Raw genomic sequence first — 24,686 nt, 5'->3', positions numbered from 1 at the left:
AACGCGCGCAGGAGGAGGACAGGGGCGAGCAGGGCCAGCAATAGGTGCAATAGGTCATCGCAGGGTGGAGGAGCGGGCGGGAGGGGAGGCAGCAGCAGGAGAAGGTGGTGGAAGAGGGTGGAAGAGGGAGAGAAAGAGGAGAAGGAAGACAGGAGAGCCTAGGGGGGGGGGGAAGGACGAGCAGTTCAATGAAAGTCATCGTAAATGGAAGGGCGAAAGGCGGAGGAGGGTGGAACGGGGAGCGTTCCGCCATGACGCTGACGTCGTCGTGGGAGAAAGACAGGGAGAAAGAGAAGCGCAGGGAGCTTGCGCGAAGCTTCGACCCGCCGAGGCAGCTCCGCCGATCGGAGCGGACGTTAAGCCAGCCAGCCACGTTTCGAGTTTTCGTGCACAGAGCCAGTCGGCTCGAGTCCAGCTTTCCGAACTGAGCCCACCCTCCGTCGGAGTGCTTTTTCGCCCGTCTTTGTCGAACTCTGTCTGTCCGAGATCTACCTACCTGTCTGATCTACCTGTCCGATCGGTCCACCGTTCTTTCTCGCTCTCGAGCTCCGCTTTCCTCTCTCCTCGTTCCCTTCCGTTCTTTCATACGGGCGCCGCTTCTTCCCCGTCGCTGCCTCGTCCTGATTTCGCAGCACGGCGAGATGACGCGCCGATGACACGCTGCATCCCCGCTGCAGCGCTCGCTTCCAGCCACCGGGAAAGCTGAACGGTGGTGATCGTCGACGACGAGCCTCCCGCGGCTGTATGTGCGTCAGTTGTGCGCGATCGAAGGTCGTGGAGGAAACTGTGCGACGATAAGCTAGACGTGGTTTCCTGTCGAGGACGACGATGTAAAAGTCAGTACGCCAATACACGAGACAAAGAGAGAGAGAAGGAAGAGGAGAAAGAGAGATAAAACGAGAGAGAGAGAGAGAGAAAGAAAGGACGCGCACGATTCTCGCTGGGAACTCGTCCGGTCCGATGAGAGGGAGGATGGCATACTGGAGGAGGGCCACCGCGTGGAGGATATCGTGACGGTGATTTCGATCGGCAGCGAGAAAGGTCCGAGGCGGAGATCCGAGGGATAACTGTGGAACGGAACGAGCGAGCGAGCGAGCGAGCGAGCGAGTGCGTGGTTATGATAAAGGTGCGTGGGTGTGCACGTGCATGTTTCGTTTCCTGCGGGGAAGTTAAGTTTGATTGAATTTTAATCACTTCTTCCGCCGCCGGAAATCCGCTGATTGCGAGACCCAGGCGAGAAAGAGAGAGAGAGAGAGAGAGAGCTCGTCGTAAAACGTGGGCATTACAATGGACAGTAGGAGTTATGTTCACCGGAAGTAAGAATAAAAAATCGACCAATCATGATTCGAGTGTGAGAGGAATAATCGGCTACGATCGGTTTCTTATTCTTGCCTCTTATAAACATACTCCTACCGTCCAGGTAACTCACCTGAGATTTTATTATTAGCCCCCGGCGACGGGGGCAGCAAGATCGATCGATCGGCCGGCGAGTCCTGCTCGCTGTTCCTAAGGTGCATCCGTAATCGCCTTCTGCGATTCTTAGCCCCCGGTGCATCCGTGGATCGCGTGAGACGCGAGAAACGCAGATGGAGGGACGCTTGTGACCGAATTCGTGCGGGAATAACGAAGAACGTTCTTGTTGTCGATGCATCCGGCGCGCCGGAACGCCGTCTCCTCGTCCGGGGGTGAAATATTAGGAAGAAGAAAGGGGGAAAAAAAGTGGGAAAAAATATCGATCGACGATTCCGCTTGAAATCGTTCGGGCTCTCTCTGTCTCTCTCTCTCTCTCTCTCTCCCAGCGCTGTTCGGTTGGTTGTTTTGTTTCCAAACGGGACGCATCATCCGGTATGCACCCGTGCGTAATCAACGCGCGCGCGATCTAAATTGCTGATGCGCGCTGCTAACTACGGAAGGTTCATTCGGTATTTTCGGCACGCGCGCGCGTCCTCCTTTATTCAATTCCGCGCGCGAACGGCGGGATCGGAAAATCCGACGAACGCGCACATCGATCCGAGAGCCGCGCGCGCGCGCGCGCGCCGATTTCCACCGGGAGTCCTCCGGAGTCATCGAGGGGGAGGCGAGGGAAAAAAACAAGCAATTTTCGCGCGACCTTGGCGACCTTCCGACGGACAGCAATGATCGACGGGTCGGATCGGAGGCCGCGGGGTTAGCTATTTGCTCGCTTGATACTCTCCGCTCCTCCTCGCACACACTCGGGTGTCTTCATCTGTCGGACACATGCGCGAATCGTCGCCTAGGTCAGTATCGGTCCACAATAATAGGTATTTTAAGTCTTAAGAAATCGTCCAATCATAGTCAATTATTCTCTTCATACTATTTCTCAGGGCTTGAAATACTCATTGTGGAATGACATTCGTGTACGTAAACGTGCTGAGAAAAGACGATATTAAATCCATGAGAGAGAGAGAGAGAGAAAGAAGAAACGGACAATGTTTGTGAGCAGCGCGATGTGCAAAAAAATGAAAGATGCGATGGGGTTTAATACCGATGAATGAGAAGGAAAAAGAGAGAGAGAGAGAGAAAGAGAGAGAGTGAGTGAGGGAGGTGGAAGAAGGGAGAGGAAATTCCGGAGGATTGAAGTACTGTTGTCGATAGCGGAGTCAACGTGCGGATTTAACCAATTATCAGGCCGCTCTCTCTCTTTCTCTCTTTCTCTCTCTCGACATGGACGTACGAACGAACGAGGCCCTTCCGGTACTCGCGATCCATCTGGCCCATCAAACTGCCATTCGGCCGTCCCTTATTGTCCTTCGGATAAATGACGATACGGTGCGCTGCTATACGAGTACATTTGTTCGTCTGTATTACGTTCACCAGGTTGGCCGTATCGTAATTCAACCTTTCTCGAGCGGCGGCATTCGAGATTTCCTCCGAAAAGCTCGGCCTGTATTCACCCTCGTTTCCTTCGTAATACGTCGCGAATCGTGCGCGATCCTTCTCTCTCTCTCTCTCTCTTGTATTCCGCCCGAAAAGCTGATTAACGCCCATTCGAGCGTGCAAATAGACATTTGAATATTCATATTTGTAGTTTAATGGCACGTTTATATACGCACAAAGCCGCCGCCTTTGTCCTCCGCGCGCGCTTGGAATGAAAGAGGCGCACGCGGGCCGTGTTTTACATATGCGGTTTAATCGCGACCGATCGCACACGCTTAATCGTTTCCCCACAATGAATTTAACCGGGGGGGAGGGGGAATGAACATTTAGACGCGCAAATATCGAAACAGGCGCGATCAGCGGCGTCACTCGTAAGGAGCGAGATTTTTTGCACGCGTGTGTGTGTGTGTTTCGTGTGTTTATGTGCGCGCGTCTTTAGGTGTCCGGTCGAGAAGAGAGGCAAATGGCGGCAAGGGGAGAGGAGGTATTTTGACAGCCTCGGTACTCGTGCCCGGGAATGCCACGAATACCTGCGCCGGTACTCTTCGCCGGCAGCTGGGGCTGGGGATTTCTCGTCGTAGTCCTCCTGTTCCTGACCACCCCCAGTCCCGCTGCCATCCGCAGAGGTGAGTCCGATTTTTCGGGGGGTTTCTTCACGATCGTTCAAACTTCCTGCCGCCGACTCGCTCCGTCGTGTTCATTCGCCGTCGTCGGCGACGTCGACGACGGACGGAACACTTTTCAGGCGGAATCCCAGATGTGTAAAACGGAGAAGCGTTGTTGAGAAGAAATCCGTTCGATCGGCTATTTGAATCGCGTCTGATCTGAGCTAAGCAACTTTCGTTCAACGAATGACTTTCGTCAAAGTCTGACTGAGCTAAGCGGGTGATTGAAAATTGCTGTCAGCCGAGTTACCGGCTTTACACGAAACTCCTATAATGCTTTTCACTTTACATTTAGGGTATTTCTGGCGCATCGTATTTATACATTTTTTTTTTATTATTATAATTGTCCGTCTTTTTGCGAAGAATCGCACAACTCAGTCACGTTGAATACAACGGTAATAATGCGTGTGTATGTTTATTGTTGCGTGTATATTTGTTATATTACTGTTGCGTTTAATGTGTCGATTCTTCTCAAAACCAGCAGACACCAAGCAACAATAATATTATAACGTTATAATTCCCCGCTCAACAATGTAATTGTTCATATAGCACGTATTATATTACATTTACATTGTTGAATTGGCAATTATAATTACAAGTATGAGGGATGTGATGTCATTTGGCGTTCGTTAGGAACAGTCATAATACAAAAATATGTAGATGCAATCTATCCGAAATACCTCCTAACCGGAAAAACATTATTGAAAAAAATCTTCCGTATTTTACTAATACAGATAGAAATTATCAACTTTCCAGTCATTCTGGAACGGCGAGTTGTAAGAGAAATGAAAATTGCTGCCAGCAATTCTTATTATTCTTATATTTATTAGAATTTCTCTTATTCATTGATTAGCTTGATCTAAATTTCAAAGTCATTCTAAAAGCGTAATAGCGAACTGATATAAGTTTTAGTAGTTTTGTTACATATAATTTTAATATAGACTAAATATAAAATTCCATTTTGGTCGCTGGGTTATTAACGAGAATCTATAAATTATAGGAAGAGTATTTTCGCTCAGGTTATAAATTATGAAGGTTAAACTATCGACAGCTAGCCTTATTCATCACTTACTCGAAATAGTAAATGCTGGAAGATCGCTCTGAGCATCAGTGTGAATAAAATGGCGACTTTCGATATGTAGAATATAATTACGCTTCTTTATTTACGCCCGGGATTCTAATCGGGTGTAATTCTAGAAATTCATATTTACTCGCCTCGCTCGACACTGAATCTACAATATAATATGTCTTCATAAGCACCATAACTTGATGTTCAAAATATATTAATAATGTGTATAATATTAATATTACATCGGTTATATCGTATCGAAACCTGCGCGTACTGGTATTACACTGGTATTGGATGTCCAATATAACGGTATTATAAAATAAAAGTATATTATAACACCAACGATGAAAACGGTATAAATATACAATGCCGGTGTAAAACCATAAGCAAAATCTCATTTCGGTACTCAGTCCTTGATTACTCCATTTACAGCACTTTTTCCTTCAACCACCTCTCATCTCCTTTCGCGGGAATCTGAAAATTGCTTTCCTATCAAAAAATGGCCACTTGAATTATATTTAAGACTCTAGTTTTAAGCCGATATTTCATTTATCAAACGGGGAGTTTGTCCAGTCCTTCTATCGGTCGACTTCCTAATATATCGGGAAATCTCTTTTGTAATCCACGGTACGACTTGGCGATTATCCCTCCCGACTGATTTCGTGCCTTTAGCGCGCACACAGCCCGCGAATCTCGTCGTGCTGTTTTATATCACTTCCCGTCGCTCTGAATTCAATTTAATTCATGAAAATCTCGGCTCGGATTGTTCGCTCATGAAGTATTAATCACTCCGGCGGAAAAAAATCCACATGCTCCCTCTCTCTTTCTCTCTCTGTGTCCGGGGGAACTTGAATCTGCGTTTTTCATGAAAATTCATCTCGGCCAGCTGCTGATAGCTTATTCCCCGGCGGAGCTACCGGCAATTATCGCAACTCTGTTACGCCAACAGGTCGAATTATCGCGTAACAAATGAGTTACGCCACGAATCTTAACTATCCGCATTAGGGTGATTTACTCGCGTGGATCGAGCTGAAAAGTTGATGCTCGTGGAAAGGTAATTTACGAGTGGAAGAGGGAGGTGAATAAAGAGAGAGAGAGAGAGAGGGAGGGAGGGGGCGCGTCCTTTCACTACAACCACCTCTATTTCAGCGGACCGAGGCCACTGCAACAAAACAGTGGACATTTACGAGGACGTGTCGAGCCCGGCGGTGACCGCCGCGAATTGGGGTAAGCCTCTCTCGTGCTGGTACCGCTTTCGTGCCTTCCGCGGGACGCCCCGGGACTGGATTCTGCGGGTTCGCTTCAAGAAGTTTAAGGTCGGCGTCCTGGAGAATGCGACCACCTGCAGCGGCGGATACCTGCAGGTAAGACAGAGTCCTCGCGCGCCTTCGTGCGAAGCCCCGTTCATCCCCGTGTAGCAGTTTCATTTCAGGATCGCTGCGATCCAACGCGTCCATCCGTCCTCCGCTCCTCCTCCGCTCACCTCCCCTCTTCCCTTTTTCCCTATCGAAACTCGTATTCCGCATTTTTATTAATTGGAGGGAGAATCCGGCCAATTAGCCGAGCGCTGGAATTGAAATTTTTCAGTTCGATGAATAGCGCCGTTTCTAGATTATTCTTTCGTTATTGAAGGTTGACACCGATGCTACGCGCGGCGGAGGGGGAAGGAGGGGTGGATGAGACTTGTAGCGGGATGACACGGGCGGTAGGGATGGAGGAGGGTGATATCGATGAGATATCCCTTGGAATCTCGTGGATACGGAGCGTCTTTCAACTATCCGCGAGAGTTACGCGCGCTCGAGCAATTAAACGTCCCGAGTGGAAATGAAAAAGCAGTTTCCAGCCAGTAACTGGCCGGTAATTCTCTAACTAACCGGTTATTGATCAGTCTTACTGGCCAAAAACTCACACGTTTGAGAGACCTTTGCTTCGACAATAACTGGATGGTAAAACCAGCTAACGGTTTCCGACCAGTTTTCTTAAGAAGCTTTCGAGCATCTCGTCCGTTTACTCTTTCATCCGTTTATTACTTTGCCTAATTTCTGGCCAGGAAATTCTAGCCAAGAAACACCAGCCAGAATTTTAAGAGTTTCCGCTGGAAACTGTCTAGCATTAACTTACTATTTTTCTTTTTATAATTTATGGCAAGTAACTGGCTGAGAAGTCAACATTTTTCAGACAATTTCTGAACAATTACTGTCTAATTGATTCAAGCCGGTGAGAACTGCCCAGTTTCTGTCTAGTTTTTTTTTTCCTAACATTTTTCTACTCGGGGTGTCCACGCCAGCGGTCGATTCTCGCCTCCCCCCTCTCTCCCCCACGTAGATTTTACCTCTTCTACCGCGAATCTTGCTGTCTCTCGTTAAATGAATCCACGAGAACGGAATTACGAGAAAGAGAGAAAGAGAGAGACGAAATTTTTGAGATTCTCCCGAGAACAATCAGGAACGTCTGCGAGCGTTCATTCGTCCAGCTTGACAACCTGCGTTCCGCTCTCTCTCTCTCTCCCTCTCAGGCTACTCGCCGGTCTACATCGAACGCGATAACGTTTGCGGATATCGATATCCGATATAATTTCTAAGCTTGTTTGCGAGAACGAGTTAAGGATGGGACGGATCGATCTCTCGTGTTAACATCGGCTCCAATTATCGGTGGGGACGTTTCTAAATTTAATTTCGTCGGAGTGAATGAGAGAGAGAGAGAGACGAGCCGTATCGATGATTCGAATTAGCGCATTCCCGTGTAGACGAACGTAATAAATGATTCTCTCTTCCCTCCGTTTCCCTCTATCTGCTTCTTTCTCGCGCGCGCGCGCGCACTCGTCCTGCCTCCCTCCCTTCCTCCCCCCCTCTCAGTTACTTCGGTATCAGGTATTGATCTTTGTGACGCTGTAAACCTCTACTCTCTCTTTTCTTCCCATCCCCCCCTCTCTCTCTCTCTCTCTCTCTGTGCGCGCGCTTTTTATTCTCCTCGTATTTCCTCCGCGCCCGTCTTAGCCTCGATTTACAGATTTCCACCGAGCGAGAAAAAAAGACGAGCGGCGAAAAGCGGTATCTCTCTCGCGTTTCTTCCTTTCCTTCTCGCGAGGAGACTCGAGAGCTCATTTAGCCGATTAATCGAGATCGCGGTAAGAAATGGCCGCGTGATTCATCGAACCCGCGTGCATTCGGCTTCCCAGGGGCGAAACAGCAAGCATTCGCCCGGTCTCCCGGTTGGTTTCGCAGATCATCGACGGCAACACGAAGACCGAGGTGAGCAATCGCAAAGACCCGGGCGTTTACTGCGGCGAGTCCGAGCAGCCGCAGACCTTCATCTCGGAGACGAGCTTCGTACGGGTGCTCTTCCACGCGGACAACTTCACCGACCAGACGTACTTCAGCTTCGACTCGCGCGCCGAGCAGCAGTTCGAGGTCTACCTGCGATACGGGCAGCATCCGGAGCTCTACCCGAATCGGCGGGGCGAGATCGTGCCGGGCAGCTACTGCGAGCGCGTCTTCAAGGACTGCCGGCTGCAGACGTGCTACGTGCAGAGCCCGGCTTACCCGGGCATCTATCCGCGCGCCCTCCACTGCAAGTACCGGCTGAACACCCGACTGCCGTTCATCAAGCTCTACATCGAGAACGAGGAGTTCAACATCGACGGGCAGCGATGCGAGAACATCATGACCTGCCCGATGCGGCCGATCAGCTCGGGCTCGGAGCACTGCCCGTACGACTACATCCGCGTTTACGACGGTAAGAACGAGAGCAGCCCGACGATCGGCACCTTCTGCGGCATGGGGAAGTTCCCGTACAGCATAATCGGCACGAGCGAGGACCTCTACGTGGAGTTCGTGTCGTCGCCGGCCGGGCCGCTCCTCAACACCGGCTTCCACTTCAACGTCGGCAACTGGCCGGGTCACGTGGAGACCGCCGGCGTGAAGAACGGCAGCTGCGACTGGCTGTTGAACAGCGAGTCCCTGCTCACCGGGAACGAGGGTATCTTCCTCTCGGTCGCCCACTGGTACCCGCCGCACACCAGCTGCACGTACCTCCTGCGCGGCCGACCGGGCGAGATCGCGCGTCTCTACTTCCCCAGCTTCCGCGTGAATCGCATCGAGTCGCCGATCCAGCCGTACGACGGCGACTGCGGCGAGAGTCTGACTCTGTACGACGCCGACTGGCCGGACGACGCGCGCATCATCAAGACCTTCTGCGACACCTTCAGCAAGCCGATGGAGAAGCACGACTTCGTGTCGAGCTCGAACGCCCTCTTCGTGCGCTTCGAGAGCAAGACCGGCAGTTACTCCGGTAGTTCCTTGTATTATTGGGCCCACTACGACTTCTTCAACGCGACGCGCTTCGGCGAGCCGATCCCCGGGACGGAGTGCGACGAGACCTTCGCGTCGTGGAAGTCGCGCACGGGCGAGCTCCGCTCGCCCCTCAACACTTTAGTGTACAAACGACCGGGCGACCCGCCGGCCGACCTCGCCTGCACCTACACCTTCGTCACGGACAAGCGGCTGTACGCCCGGGTGATCCTCGTGATCGAGTCGATCGCCTTCAAGGAGCACCCGTACGCCCAGTGCGGCCACTGCTGGGACAGCCGGGTGGACCGAGTGATCATCCGAGAGCCGAGCCCGGAGGGCGTGAAGGGTCACTGCCTGTGCCGGTCGAACGGCAGCCCATCGCCGGGCACCGGCTCGCCGCCGCCGCCGCCTCTGCTCAGGGTGGTGTCCCGCGGCGAGAGGCTCGACCTGAAGCTCCTCGTGGACGGCGCTCACGCGGCCACCAGCTACTTCAAGATGCCGGCGCCTCTCTTCGAGGCGAAGTACGAGTTCGCGCACAGCCCGCTCTGCGGACCCGCTTTGCTGCCGGCCAGCACCGACGGCGAGATCGAGTTCCCCCACTACGAGGCCCTCGGTTACGTAACGCCGCCCCGGACGATCAAGTGCATCTGGGAGCTGCGGGTGAACCGGGAGCGCGATCTGTGGCTGCACTTCGACAAGATCAAGTTCGCCTCGCGCTCCTGCGAGGACGGTAAGCTCGAGATCTTCCTGCCGGGCAACGCCGGCCCGTACCTCGGCATCTGCGGGGAGAACGTCAGCTACGTGAGGGAGATGCCGATCATCTCGGCGGCGCAGATCGCGCCGACGACGGACCACCCGGCCGACGGCGAGGAGTCGCCGGCGGTGATCGTCCAGTTCACCGGGACCATGGCGCCGGCCAGGGCGGCCTTCAAGATCGCCTGGACCGAGCTCTACCATCTGCCGAGGGATGCTTCCGGGGCGCTCAACACGCAGAAGCTCGAGGACTGCGCCTTCCAGTGCCCCGCCGACGCCGGATGCATCCCCGCCAGGTTGCTCTGCAACGGTGTGGTGAACTGTCCGAGCCGCGGCCTGTCGAGCGTCTTCAACGGCACCTTCTACGAGCCGGACGACGAGTCGGTGGAGACCTGCGGCGGCCCCGTCAACGGCAACGGCGGAGGCTTCACCGGGCCCGCCGGCTGGGCCGGGGCCGGACTCGGCGCCGGATTGGCTATTCTCCTGGGGCTGGCCTGCTTCATCGCCGTCTGCAGGCTCTGCAGGGGTCGCTCGCGCTCCAGGGACATCCACGTGCCCTATTAAGAGCGGGAGGACGTGGGGAACACGGAAGTCTGCGTCACGGTGGTTCCTCGAGAGCTCGGAGAAGCACACGATTCTCAGCCTTATGCGTATCACGCATAAGGTCGAGAATCGTATAACAGCTCCCTTTTGTGACGGCAAACTAAGCGATATAGTAATGTAATAAGAACGTCGGAAGACTCGGTTTACACGTGTTGTGTCGGCATGTAGCGTCGGTGTGTCGGTTTACCCACCCCTATTGCCCGCACGCGCGCATTTCAGCGCAGATTCGGTTCGTGCGCGTTTGAGGCCACGTGACCCGCGAAGCGAATGGGAAATACATTGATCTTTACGTTGATGCCAGAACCTGTACACGGGAGAAATAGTAATCGGTTGATCCGCCAGATTTATATTTAGATTATTCAATTTAATGGACAAAGTTTATATTAAATTTATATTATTATATGATTTAGTCTGCTGTCACAAGTAGGAGTTAATTATGCGATTTTCGACCTTATGCGTATGTGCATAAAGCCGAAAATCGTGTACTCCTCTATTTAGGGAATGGTAAGGCATATGTGACGCAATGTATACGTTATTACGACCGTGGATTTTGGCAAAGCCGGCGAGATTTTTAATTCCAACCAGAGCTGATGTTTTCTTCCGAAGGCCTCAACATTCGAATTTCGAATATTCCGACAATCTGAAACCCGGGCGTTTAGTATTTGAATTTGGAACATATCCAAGTTTCGAAACATCGGAATTACAAGATTTCCCTAAATTTCGCACTTTTCCGCTGTTAGGTCGAGTATAAACGCAACGGGAAAGACATATCCCTCGTTACAAGAAAGAGACTATATAATATCTGGTGCCACCGTTCGTTTATAAAAATTCGTTGACAAAGTTTCTCAATGTTCTTGGAATAAAAAATTAGTCCACAGTATTCGTGAGGCTATACTCTTCGACGCTTCGAAGCGTAAAATTCGTGAAGCTTTTATGACTTTTTAAATATCATTAAAGGTTCGGCTTTCCATAATTCGAGAGTTTCAAGTTCTCTCCAAAGTTTCGAAATTGTTGAAGATTGATGGTCCCGCTTGTAAGAGCGAATCTTGATTTCTTTCCGTGTAGGGAGCGAGTAATCGACAAATCGAATAGATGAGAAATCCTCCCCTCTTCTCGAGGAACAATCGGCAACGATGCGACACACGACGGTGAGATTTCTCATCCTGGTTTCCAGAAACGTCGCTCGGACGCTTCCGACGACCGAATTATCCCGTTCTATCCGCGCGATAGGCTGCATCCCCGAGAGGAACCGCGAAATCCCCGGACTTACTGAAGCCGCTGGAGATTGTTGGTGCGCGACCGGGTCTTAGACTTCCGTGTTGCTCGGAAACGGAAAGTGATATCCGAGGAATACCTTCCTCTCGAAGCTAGAAGACGAAGATGTAAAAGAGTTGTTCGTCAACGCGCCATCGTGAGTGCACTGAGAAACCCATTTCGTTGAAACGACTAAATTCCTACCTGAATACACACTCTTCGGTTGTAACAATCCAAGCCTGGTCGTCTAAACTGAAGAACCGAAGAACTGAAGAACCTAACCGACGAACGGTTAGGTTCTTCGAAGGGATTTCAAAAAACCGAACCTTTGGCTCAGAAAAGTAAATCTTGCTTTCTCACGGCCAAAAAGTGGATTCGCTCAAACAAGAGTTTGTTTATCCGGACGAGAATTTAGTTGATGCACACTGAATGAGATTCTCAGTGTGACCGGCCGCTCCGAACGAGATTCTCGCCGCTCACGAAGTGATCCTCCAAATGTGATGCCTTCGGGTTTAACGAATTCGTCGTTTGCTCATCAGCCGCGAACGGCCGGCTGCCGATCTTTGCTCTTTCTCTCTCTTTCTCTGTCTTGATATTCCCGACGTACCTCGCTATTTAACGTGACGTCGCCCGTGTACCTCCCATTGCGTTTCCCATCATACGTTGTCCCTTGTCTGTCTGTCTGCCTGCTCTGTTCTTCGTTTCTCGCACGAAGAACCGATGGTCCACGCATCTTCTTTCTACAAGCTGAAAACGACGAACGGTTGAATCGAGGCCAAATAATTCTCCACTGCCGCTGCATTATCCTTCTCTCTTTATCTCTGCCTGTCAACGATGTCAACTGTATTTGTGCGTCTTCTCTACTACACACACACACACACACACACACACACACTGCCATTGAAGGAGTTTTATGCGTGGTCGAAGAAAACGCGGAGAAAAAAAATTTGTTCAGACAGCAAGAAATTTATTTAGACAGCCGGAAGATTTTTTAAGAGTATTAATTGTAATACTCTTAACAATTAATACTCTTAACAAATTTTTTGCTGTCTGAATAAATGTTTTTGCTGTCACTATATTGACAAACATTTGCTGTTCCAGCAAAATTTGTTTTCTCTGTGGCGTCTCGAGAGACCGTTTCCAATATGCGTTCGTGAAAAAATCCTCATGACGACCGGATTATCGCCGATATCGCATTAATGCACGATGATGTACGAGGATGTCCTTCTTTCTTCTTTCTTTGCCGAGATATCTTCGCATAACCGCGTGCTATTATTACACGAGCATGCTATCGCGGGGGTTGTGTTATTTTCTACATTCTCGTTTCTATTTACATTGTATACGGAAGGAAAATCCTGCCGATATGACGATATCGTGCGCTATATCGGGAACATTGGAGATAAATATTATAGAGTCTTGAAATTATTATAGAGAAGAGAGAGAAAGAGAAGCACACACACACCGCTCAACTTGGGTTGCATTTGCTCCGTGTTGCGATTATTTCCTATGAGACACGGTAGAATAATAGAAGAATTAGATTAATGATAATCCGATGCGTATAAGTGTATGTGATACGTTTTGTAATTTTGATTGTCGTTATCGAGGAAGGGAAGGGGAGAAAGAAGGAAGGTGGCGTTGCAATTTTTACACGCTGAAGGAAGAGTAATATTTGCTAAATGAACTTAGAGATCTCGAAATACGGAATATTTGGTAACCGTTTCGAATTATTGGATATTAATTACTAATATTTAGTTGACCCGCAATATAAGCAGGCTTTTATTCAAAGTTGAATCAACTAAATAAAATAGTAAAATTGCTACTAAATATTTAACATTTGTTATGAAATGTTTTATAATTATTATTAGATATTTGGTAAGTATTACAAAATCATTCACTTCCATTCTTATAAAATATTTGGTAACNCTCCCCCCCCCCCCCCCCCCTCTCTCTCTCTCTCTCTCTCTCTCTCTCTTTCTCTATACATGGATATATTAAAAGTACGAAACATAAAGACATCACGAAAACTTGTAGAATCGGTCGGTTCGATCATTAACGTAAAGCAAGCACGGGTCGCGGCCAGTAATTGAATGAGTGACTTCTACGAGATCGAAACTACGGAGAATTTTCATGTATGAAGTGAAAAAAAATACATCAAAATATGAAGTGGAGTGTCAAGTTATTATCTTAAGATGGTTTACGTGAGAACAATGAAATCTTTTAAAATAAAACGACAATAATTATCTAAAACAATTTTTCTTACGTATCATATGTTTAATAATAGTTATCAAATGTATCTCATCTCCTACTATCAAGATTTGGTATCGATATTAAATTTAGTTTAATGATCTAAATGTATGGTCCAAGCAATTAAATCTTGGTTCTCAGAACGAAATATTTATCTCATCTAATGAAATCCTTTCGCAACCGTTGCCGAACGTTTGGCTTGGTAACGTTTCATCGAATTATTTAGTAATAATTACCAAATTTATGTTACCAAATCCTTCCTACAGTATAGAGAAACCGTCGGCCGCCACTTGTCCCGTTACTCGTAAATAAATCAGCGAGTTGATTGTCGTAGATTTCGAGATTGTAGTCTTCAGCGGTTGCTCAAGATTGTTTTGTACTTTGTGAACCCCCCTCCTCTCTCTCTCTCTCTCTCTCTCTCTCTCTCTCGCGCGAAGAGAATCGCCGGAGAGGCGAGAGATAGAATTAAATTGACTTAAAATACAAAGGGAACGTGAACTGGAATCGACGTAGATTAGAAACGTGACTTCTGACGGGTCGTGACATGCCTTGTCGATTTGACATCTTAAGATTTGGCGATCGTTGGTACAGTTCGAGAGACTACCGAAATACCGTATCTGCGTCTATGTTGCGAAGGATAATGACATATGATCATATTTGAACAATGGAGGGGAAAGGGGGGGGGGAGGTGGAGAAAGAGAGAACAGCGAAAAAAGGACGAGAGAGAGAGAGAGAGAGAGAGAGATGCGCATGAAAAAAAGAAGTGATCGCCGATGATTCGCAGGATGTTTACGGACTCTATGACACCGAATGAGCGTGCCTACTATAATATGCAGCTATAATGATGCATGTGATCGTCGACAGTGCAAACAGTTTGTATATATAAGGCGAAGGGGAGGAAAAGAGGTTTGTAAAACCGACCGCTTCTTAGAAGTAATCTAGCGGTGCGCGCTAGAATAAAGAGAAAGAAAGCGAGAGGTGGGAATAAGAGGGAGGATGGAGATAATAAAGAGAAACGAAGAAAGAATAATTCTTTCTCTATCTCTCTCTCTCTCTCTCTCTTTCTCCCTCTTTCTCGCTCTTTCTTCCTCTCTTTCGGCGATACCTCTCGCCGGCTGTCGCGGCGATAAGGGGATCCTGTTAATCCGATATTCGTTGGCTGGCCTCTCTTTCAGAGGGGATATTATTAATTAGCAAGAAACAGACTCTCGGAAACCTGGCGCGCCGCCCATCGCGGCCATCCGCGCCTTAGGATCATGTTTGTTTGTATATAGGAAAACATTTATGTAGGTTTAGTGACAATCTGAATCTAGTGATTACACACACACATGCGTATACAGAGTGACGTGCACACACACACACACACAGACACACGTACACATACGCGCATACGCACACGACAAAGCGACGTTACACGCGCGCATTATTAATATGCAGTTATCTCTAATCGACGGTATAACGATTATCTTACTACGATATGTAATTGAGATAATAATAATTATCATAATTACTATATTTTTTACTAATAAAGGATGTCCTTGAAATCGAGGGTAGAGGCAGCTTCTTTTTCTTTAGCTCTCCCCCTTTCGACCAGAGCACTTCGTCCATTTTATATTTTAAGTTTCGATGAAGTTTCTATGAGCGAACATATTTGACTTCCATCGACGCACTTGTAGAGGGAGTTGAAGGAAATAATATATCGGGTTGGAAGGAAAGTAATGTCGTATTTTCCCAACGGATTGACTGCAGTTTTGTTTCACTAGGAAGAAATTTCAATCTATCGTGTTATTAAATATGAAATGTCCGATTTCCTCAAGTACAAAATTTAGGAATCGATATCTCTGACATTTCACTTTGACAATTCTTGGTTATTTTTTTTTTATTGTAAAGGTACATCATTGCTGTTCCGAGTGCACATTTTGGCTTGTGATGATCTTTCGAATATTTCAGATCAATTTTCGTGAAACCGTGGATAAGTCAAAAATTCATGTTATTTCCGAATATGATTTCCGTGGAAATCTTTGTGTTAGTTTAATACAAAGTGAATGTACGTTGAAAAGTAATATTATATCGAAATATTGTATCAAAATATTGTAAAAATTAACAGAAAATTAATATTCATAATAGTGTCAATCGACACTGTCGTATAAATTGTATTGTAATTTATTATATTTTAACACACAAGTTGAATATCGACTTAACACAAAATATTGAGATGACACAAACACATTATGTTAAATCAATATACGCATATGTTAAAAATTCAACACAAAAATTTTCGTAAGAATTGATTTTAACACAAGTACAAAATATGTTCTTTTACCGTGTGTGTTTCTCGATACACGATCAATCCCAAGATTTATTCAACGTATCACGAGTCAACCGAGAAATAACGCGAAAGTGCCTATAAATAATAATTAAGTATATTTAAAAATTGAGCACATTTGAAGGTCTGTAGACAGAGCTTTTATTTTTTAATCAACGATTATTACTCGATCATTTATGGCTTTCTCATAATACTTTCGTGACTTTTGCAACGGACGAGCGATCGAGCCGTCGAACGGGACGCGCACATTTCCTCCGTTAACGCGCGCTGGAATTTTCTCTATTCTGCTTTGTTTCGGCGGTTTGAGAAACAAGTGACGGATAAAAAAAGCCACACCCGACAAGCATGTTGGACCTCTTCGCACCTGTCAAATGCCTCCTGCAGGAAGAATCCGTCTGTATCGACAATGTCGTCTTCAGGTTACATTCACGCGTCACCGTCCTCCTGCTGGTCATTTGCACCGTCCTCGTGAGCGCCAAGCAATACATCGGCGAACCGATCTCTTGCATGACCGATGCTTCCATTGGTACGAATCTTATTAACCTCCGAGCTGCGAACGAATGCGAACAGTCGCGGTGCAGCGAACCTAAACACTAGAATATCTTGAATATAATAATAATAAATTAAAAATAGAATATCTTTCATAAAGTCATGAATATTTTCATCATCGATTTCTCACTGACAGAAATTGTCGGTTTGACAATAGTGTATCTAAACGTCACTTTGGAACGTCTTCGAGAAGATCGCGCGTATCTTTAAATATTTTTATCATCAGTTATTCATAGACTGAAATTATTGGTTTGGCGCAACGACAACAAAATATTTGAACATGACTTTGGAGCGAAGTGATCTTTTAAATAACTGTATCTTTACGTATCTTTATCTTAACGTACATTTCCTTAATCTATGTACCTTTAAATATTTTATCATTAATACTCTGCAACACACAGAAATCATTTCATATTGATAATAAGCAATATGCTACGATTAAGCTTCAATTAACATTTATTAAGCCGAAATTCACTGGTTCGAATAATTTTTATCATGCTCAAATATAATATGATATATCGAGCTGCGAAAATAAATTAATAATCAGATTACAATGTATACGCATATCCAGATCCATAATGTGAGCGATTAGAGAGACCGGACGAGTTTCAGTTTAATGAACATTAATTCAGGCTTTATTGAAGCTCGGTGTAGACCGCAGCTGCTAGTCGAGCTGCATCGGTCACAACATAATGTTCTTCCTGTATCTTCCTGACAGACAAGGATTCCGTAAATGCGTATTGCTGGATCTATAGCACGTTCACGGTGTCCCGACATCTGAACGGCGTTCCCGGACGGGATGTCGCGAACGCTGGCATAGGACAGGCTCTTCCAAATGATGAAGTTCGTCATCATCGGTATTATCAGTGGGTCAGTTGGAGCTTAGAACGATCACGATATGGATATGATGGGATATATGTAGTTGTTAGATAGAGGTTAGGTGTGAAAAACAGGAAGGAAAAAGAGCGAAGGTGAAGTAGAAAGCTCAACGAGTTGGAAGATATCTCGATAGTCCATTAGTATATCGAAGCTTCCCGAAAAGGAAGATCGTATTGTCGCATTGATTTTACGGTTCTTTTTCTATGTGTTTTTTAAAGCTCACATTTGGAAGTAGAAGTGTTTATACATTCTCTGCGTTAAAGTCGGATTACTTCAAGATTGTTAGTCTGTGCAACGCAATGAAGCTTATAAAATCTGTGCTAAATGATGATAAACATGATTTATGATATATAATTTTGACACTGTAGTGAATATCAATCTAACGCTGTATAATATTTTAAAACTTGTAAAGAAATAATCGTTTTTTGTGCCTTGATATGTAATATCTTTAGCTGGCCCGTATTAGATACACGTTGTTTATGATTACATGGTAAAAAATTTTGCGTTTAAAACTGTCTACCCAAATTTTTGCGTTACTTTAACACGGAGAATGTATTAAAAAGTACGTAAATATAATGAAATTAACATGTTGGCTTTGTTAACATGTTACACTTTAACACACTCACCCTGTTGAAGTAACGTAAACATTTGGATGGACCGTTTGTAACACATGTTTTATTATGTATATCATATGTATTTCAATAGATGCACACTTTCCGTGTTTTTCTATTTTTCTTGCATCTCTACATATTAATTATAGATCTTTAAGATTATTTATTAATTCGTTAACTATTACATCTTTAAAACGATGCCTAATCAAGAGAACGAAGGAAATTGTAGCACAAACAATCCCCAACAGGTCTTTACAGATTAGCTATCATATATTTCAAATATTATCAGAAATTGTGTGTGCTTCATTTTATCAGGTGTGTTCCAGTTAGTTTTGAAAGACGTTTTTTTTTTTGAGAAAAAAGGACACGTTTATTTTAGAAAGACGTTAAATTATATTTTACTCGATATATCTTCCATCTTCGCCGGCTATAACTGCGTTCAACTATCTTTATATAGTATCTTTATATATTTCCATCACGATGAGTCAGTTTATCACTGATGATAAATAGTATTGGCTTTTGACTTCAATTATCTCGAGCTTCGATATGGTTAATTGTCTTTTAATTTTGCATGTATGTAGATTAATGTGTTTTGATTGACATGCTGTAAAGATTTGAAAATATTCCTGAGAAAATTAATTCGCGGACCAACTGTGTCAAGGCTCTTGTTTCCTCACGGCAGTCATCTTGATTAATGGCGAAAGATTAGAAACAAAAATCACACGCCCAAAATTCTTGCAAAATATACGTTAAATTAAAAGAAATAATATTAGAAAGTAAAATAATATTTGCCATCGATCGAGAGCGTTTATAAAATATTCCAAAAGCCATCCTTTCATTTCAAACAATCGATGGATAGCCGTGAAATAACGCGACAGTCATGAGAAAAGAGGCTGTAAAGAAAGATCGTATGTCACGTTAATTTTACGATTATTTATCGATCGATAAAATCGCAAAAAAGAACGTATTCGGTAAATTTCGCAAATACGCTCGATCAATCGCAAGTGTCTCTCCATTTTGCGGGCGTATCTTGTCAATTCAATTCGTATTTTGCAAGAAATTTCGGGCATTTCGTTTCCTCCCTTCCTCGGCGTTATCAAAACAAGACGACTACGAAGCGAACCAGGAGAGCTTAATCAAATTCGGCCGAGATACTCTCATGTTCGGCCGACATCTCGGAGGAAAATTTCTCCCGAGGAAGAGAATGAAAGATCGAGATATTCCTCGAAGAAGATAAACTCTGGAATTATTTTCCGATGAGGTGCGCTGAAGAATAGAAAAAGCCGAAGAGAAATGCTGCTGAGGACACGCTCGAGCCCGAATCGGCCGATCGTATAAGTTTTCATATCGCGAATGCATACACATCGACTTGCACCCAACGTACGCGGGATGCATCGTAACGACTGCACTTCGTGCTTCCGACGGTCAGGAAGTGGCATGCAGACATATTGCGCGAGCGTGAATGAAATCGACGAACGTGGACACATATACGCGCGCGCGTGTGTGCGTGTGCGTGTGTGTGTGTGTGTGTGCAAAGAAAACGTCCGAGAGAGGACGTAAAGCGGGAAGGCACCGGGAAGTGAAAATGGAGATTGTAGATTCACCGGTTATCCATATCACTCTGTATCGCAATTCGACCTTCGCGTCATGGTGTGCAAGCAGAACGGATGAAATTGGGCAGAAAAGTCCTGTACCATTTTGCAAATATTCAAGTATTACTTGCAAAATGGTGTAGGAGCTTTTCTACTCAGTTTCACCCGTTCTACTTGCACACCACGAGATTACTTTGGGACACCCTGTATATTAATTTCAAGTTTTCACGGAGAACGGAAAATATCCGCGTAAACTTCCACGATTGTCAAGAGGTGAGACAATCTTGCTGATGAAAGCTTTACAATTTTTTTTTAAACATTTCAATTATGAAACAAATATGTTAACGCAGCGAGGAATTTATTAAAATTTATTATAATTATTAATTTATAAATAAATATAGAATATTTTACAAATCTGCCTAACCGATTGCAGTTGTCGCCTTTTCACGGACATGTTTTTACTTTCATATATTTTGCAGGAATCTGGAATGTGTATTTTTTCGCTCCTGACGTTATCGATGAAGAGGTGGAAACACGAGCTTTGATCCTGGAATGGTCGTGTCCTGGAATGGATGACAAGTGTCTTCTTAATTTTAAATTGACATTTTCAATGAGAAAATCGCTTTAGAAAGTAATAATATTTATTTAAATGGAAATTACCATCATAAAAGATTTTATTTAAAGCAGACGAGAACAGTTCCCGATTGACAAATATACGGAGGCGGAAAACGGATGCTTGCTAGTGTTTTTCGGGAAATGCATTTTAGTGCGTACGGATGAAACCTGTCATCCGCGCGACACCACTGTAAAATTCAAGTTCCTGCTGCCTCGCTGCAGTAATTTTGTGCAGTAATCTTTGATAACGTCAGAAGCGAGAAAACGCCCAAAACTCATGCGAAATACCTCGAAATGAAAGGATATGATAAAATAACATTTATAAAATATCCCGGACTCTTTTGCCATAACAATGAGTAAATAACGATCAAATTAACATGACACGCCTCGAGAACTCTCATCTCAGAACAGCAGAAGTCACTGTGCTATTTGGGGCAATCTTCATTTTTATCTAGTTTTATCTAGTTTTATCTTATTATCAGCTTATCTGTTCTCACGATATTAGCACGTGAATTTTACGGCTATTTATTTCGATTGTTGAAGTCAAGTTGAGGGAAAGTTTTCGGAACACTTTACAAATTCGCTCGCTCGATCACAAATATTATATCACATCCTTTTACTTCGACGTATTCCGCGAGAATCTCGGACATTTCTCGCTTTTAACGTCCTTAACGCGTTCGCTACCAGGATCTGAGAAGAAAATCTCACACCACAGCCCAGGGTGTATTTTGTCCAAATACGTCCCCAATTCGGTCTTTTTAGGATGGAAATGCAACTATTCCTAAACCAAGGTCATCCTACATCTATTTTCTGGCCTTTTTCGCTCAACGATGCTGTTCGTTTCCAAATTTATCGCAATGCGTTATCATAAATTGAGAGAAAAACACGCGCGTCTGCGGCGGTGGTAGCGAAGGTGTTAATTAAGATGGCTGCGGCGAGGAAATTAATGTTTAAAATCAAAGCTTAAACCGGCGAAAAATCGGGAATAAAATTCGACGTTCGATAGGTCTGCTTCGTCCTCGGCTTGCAGGCCATTCTCTTTTACGTGCCGCGCGCGCTGTGGGGCGTCTGGGAAAGAGGCACCTTGGGCCTCCTCTCGCGGGATCTCGCGTCCCCGTTCCTGCGGGACGTCTGGACCGCGGAGAGGAAGCAGCAGCTCGTCGATTACTTCACCAAGACGAATCTGCACGGTCACAATTTCTACGCACTCAGTTTCCTCGCGTGCGAGCTGCTGAACCTTTTAAATTCGGTAAGTGCGATCCCCCCCTCCTACCCTCTCTCTCTCTCTCTCTCTCTGTCTCCTCGGGAGTCTGCGAAAAGGTCCCCGAGGATTCTTACAAAAGGTTCGGCCACGAGCGCACGGAGAAAACAAATTTTGTTCGGACGAAAAAGTTTGTTTAGACAAGAAAAGATTGACAATTGGACGGCAGAGAGATTTGTTAAGAGTATTAATTTGCTATTTGCTGGGTATATATATGGACAATTAATGATACTTTTAACAAATCTTTCCGCCGTCTAAACCAATTTTTTGCTGTCTAAACAAATTTCCTTCCGCTGTCGCTATATTGATAAACATTTGCTGTTTTAGCAAAATTTGTTTTCTCCGTGCAATGTCAATACTTATGTCAGTCAGCCGAGATTGTGACGTCAGAGGTGAGGAAATTGCGCGGAAATAAAGGTGAATAATTAACTCCGGTTCGATAACCACCCGGGCGGAGACGAGCGGTCGAAACTTTGTTGCAAACCCGATACACACACACACACAAATTGCGTACACATATACGAGGTACACCTGTATCTCGCGCAGAAATATACTCGTCGAGGAACCTCAACGTAAAATATAGCCACTTTATATCGCAGAAACTTCCCTGCCATTTTCATAAAGACGAGGAGAAAAGGAAAAAATACATTTAAAGAAAAAAAACCGACGATCTTTTCTTCCCTTTTTACTCGTTCGTCGTTCGAAGACGTTCTCGACGTTTGTTCACTGCGAGAGAAATCCCATTAAAATTATATAGTCATTCCCGGCTTCGACTGTATTTTCTTCTGGTTTTAAGGCTCCCAATTTCTGGCCGTAGCCATCTTGCTCAATGACGTCAGAAACGGGAAGAAACGTACGCTCAAAATTTTTGAACATAATAGCGTATGAAATAAAAGGATATGAAATTATATACTTGCGAGCGGCCGGACGTATTCACGAAATATTCCGGAAGCTTTCATATTACTTCAGCAGTTAATAAATAGCCGTGAAATTGACTTAATGATATCGCGAGAAAAGATAGGTTGAAAGGAAGGTTACGTGTCACATTAATTTTATCATTACTTATCGATTGTTGAATGTAGCACCTTGGTTTCTTTCTTTCAGTGTGTTGTATTCAGGTGGTATTTGCTCGATCCAAATAAAATAAATTACTACTAACGCTTAAATATTTACGTGAATATTTACTTGAATGTAGCAATGTTTTCTCCAGTGTACAATTCTTTTACCTGTGCGACTACAATTGGAAATCCTAAAAGAATTCCTCCTCAGTGTTTTCTCTCTTTGCACACAATTATATCCCGAGGACGCCGCGAGAGGCGCGCCAGAAGTGAGATCGCCAATCTCCCCGGTTTTTTATTGTATTTCTGTACCTATTTTATTGTATTCTTTTTACTGTGATTTTATTTTATCATATAACAAACAATAGGTGGGACAGATATATCTGCTGGATGTATTCCTGGAGGGACAATTCAGGCGGTACGGGCTTTTGGTGAGCTCTTTCGCCTTGGAGGGGAGTCCGCACGATCGGATCGACCCGATGGCGCGGCTGTTCCCGAAGATGACCAAGTGCGTGATTCACACCTTCGGGCCGGCCGGCTCGGTGCAGACCCACGACATGCTCTGCGTGCTGCCGTTGAACGTAGTGAACGAGAAGATCTTCGTCGTGCTGTGGTTCTGGCTGGTCTTCCTCGCGGGCTCCGGCCTCCTCGCGGTGATATACAGGTGATATACCTGCGGATATCCGCGCTTTCGGCGGCGCAGTGCTTGCGTTACGATATTTTGATAGTCTTAGCCCCGGTCTACGATAGATGCTTTAAGCTCTGAGCCTTAAGGATTTGACCACTAATCACAGTCGAATTGTAGAAGAAAGATCAATTATGATTGGTCAGTTTTCTAAACGCCTTAAATTCTTATTGTAGATCCCCCTTAAGTCCCGGTCTACGATAGTTGCTTTAAGCTTTAAGTCTTAAGGAATTGACCACCAATCACAGTCGAATTATAGAAGAAAGATCGATTTTGATTAGTCAATTTCTTAAATCATACGCCTTAAATTCTCATCGTGGATCCCGCTTTACGGTAACGATCAGTTTTCGGATCACGACGTCGGAGAAGACGAGAAAATCCACGCGTGAGAGCTTTTCCGTAATAATAAATGAATTATAAAGGATTGCATACGAATATATCCGAATGGTATTAACACGCACTGCGAAAACTGAAGCTTCATTTTCTCTATCTGAAATATTTCCCAAAACTTCAAAATCTTCAAAAGGATTTCTCCATATCTCCGTTTCTTTCTTTCTTCATTTTGCATCCACTATTTTTATCGATCGTCAGAGCAAGAGGAAAGTTTTCGGAACGTTTTTCTTTTTTCCATTAATCTATGTTCGATCGATCACACATTTTTCGATCTCAACGGAAACAGTGAGTGAAAATTTTGCGATCGTCGCGGTTGTTCTCGTGTATTCTGTGTGCTGATGCGCGCGTCTCTTTCGCAGGATCACAGTTTTCTCGCAGTTCCGGGCGAGAGTGTATCTCCTGCGCGGCGCGACTCGCACGCTCCGAAAATCCAAGGCCGAGCGTGTCGTACGGGCATTCCACTTCGGCGATTGGTTCCTGCTGCAACAACTCGCGGAGAACGTCAATCCGCTTGTATACCGGGAGCTGGTTAACGAGATAGCGAGTGCGCTCGCGACGAAGAGTTTCGCCAACTTCATCTAGATCTCGTCTCGATTTCCTCCTAAGTAGCATTACTCGGGATTCGATTTACGGAACTCCAAGTGCCCCCCCCCCTCCTCCTCCCTCTTCCACCCCCCCTCCGGCAAAGCGCAAACATTCAACGGACACTCTCGAATTGAATGCATAACTGTAAGACGAGAGAAGAAGAAGAATAAGAAAGCAACAAAGAAGAAGACGTGTGATATATATATATATATATTTTTTTTTTCAACTTGAGAAACATGTGTAATCTGTGAAGCTTTCAATAAAGGATCGAAGTTCAACGAAAAAGTTTGGAATTCACTCTGGCAAGTTGGATCAATGAGAATGTCACTGATTGAATTCGGTGTAAAACCGGTGGTC

General features: G+C 45.4%; 2 protein-coding genes across 3 annotated transcripts; both read left to right on the top strand.

Annotated features, from left to right (window-relative positions):
- The first annotated feature begins 806 nt into the window (after nucleotides 1–806).
- LOC106745874 lies at nucleotides 807–12,533 on the top strand. Of its 2 annotated transcripts, none has more exons than XM_014621852.1 (4): nucleotides 807–1,126; nucleotides 3,338–3,524; nucleotides 5,782–5,996; nucleotides 7,857–12,533. In XM_014621852.1, exons 2-4 carry the CDS (start codon nucleotides 3,416–3,418, stop codon nucleotides 10,236–10,238), a joined length of 2,706 nt encoding a protein of 901 aa, XP_014477338.1. In that variant the 5' UTR covers nucleotides 807–1,126; nucleotides 3,338–3,415; the 3' UTR covers nucleotides 10,239–12,533. The 2 variants fall into 2 exon arrangements, with proteins under 2 accessions (XP_014477338.1, XP_014477339.1); XM_014621853.1 differs by lacking the exon at nucleotides 807–1,126 and adding an exon at nucleotides 1,901–2,258.
- Nucleotides 12,534–16,446: 3,913 nt separating this feature from the next.
- LOC106745842 (innexin inx2-like) lies at nucleotides 16,447–24,385 on the top strand. Its single transcript, XM_014621810.1, has 5 exons — nucleotides 16,447–16,627; nucleotides 17,369–17,520; nucleotides 21,354–21,596; nucleotides 23,035–23,330; nucleotides 24,104–24,385. The coding sequence occupies exons 1-5, from the start codon at nucleotides 16,447–16,449 to the stop codon at nucleotides 24,324–24,326; spliced, it is 1,095 nt and encodes a 364-aa protein (XP_014477296.1). The 3' UTR covers nucleotides 24,327–24,385.
- The last annotated feature ends 301 nt before the right edge of the window (nucleotides 24,386–24,686 follow it).

This window comes from Dinoponera quadriceps, unplaced genomic scaffold, assembly GCF_001313825.1.
Source record: "Dinoponera quadriceps isolate SergipeBrazil2010 unplaced genomic scaffold, ASM131382v1 scaffold1692, whole genome shotgun sequence".
NCBI classification, from domain to species: Eukaryota; Metazoa; Arthropoda; class Insecta; order Hymenoptera; family Formicidae; genus Dinoponera; species Dinoponera quadriceps.
Note: the sequence above shows the minus strand (reverse complement) of the source record. Positions and strands in the feature narration are given on the sequence as shown.

What these genes read in the sequence shown, in the direction of transcription:
- LOC106745874 (XM_014621852.1), top strand. Translation starts at nt 3,416, where the DNA reads ATGCCACGAATACCTGCGCCGGTACTCTTCGCCGGCAGCTGGGGCTGG. An exon ending in TCCCGCTGCCATCCGCAGAG is followed by an intron (nt 3,525 to 5,781) that starts GTGAGTCCGATT and finishes CCTCTATTTCAG; the next exon opens with CGGACCGAGGCCACTGCAAC. An exon ending in GCAGCGGCGGATACCTGCAG is followed by an intron (nt 5,997 to 7,856) that starts GTAAGACAGAGT and finishes TTGGTTTCGCAG; the next exon opens with ATCATCGACGGCAACACGAA.
- LOC106745842 (XM_014621810.1), top strand. Translation starts at nt 16,447, where the DNA reads ATGTTGGACCTCTTCGCACCTGTCAAATGCCTCCTGCAGGAAGAATCC. An exon ending in ATCATCGGTATTATCAGTGG is followed by an intron (nt 17,521 to 21,353) that starts GTCAGTTGGAGC and finishes GACGTTCGATAG; the next exon opens with GTCTGCTTCGTCCTCGGCTT. An exon ending in TGCTGAACCTTTTAAATTCG is followed by an intron (nt 21,597 to 23,034) that starts GTAAGTGCGATC and finishes AACAAACAATAG; the next exon opens with GTGGGACAGATATATCTGCT.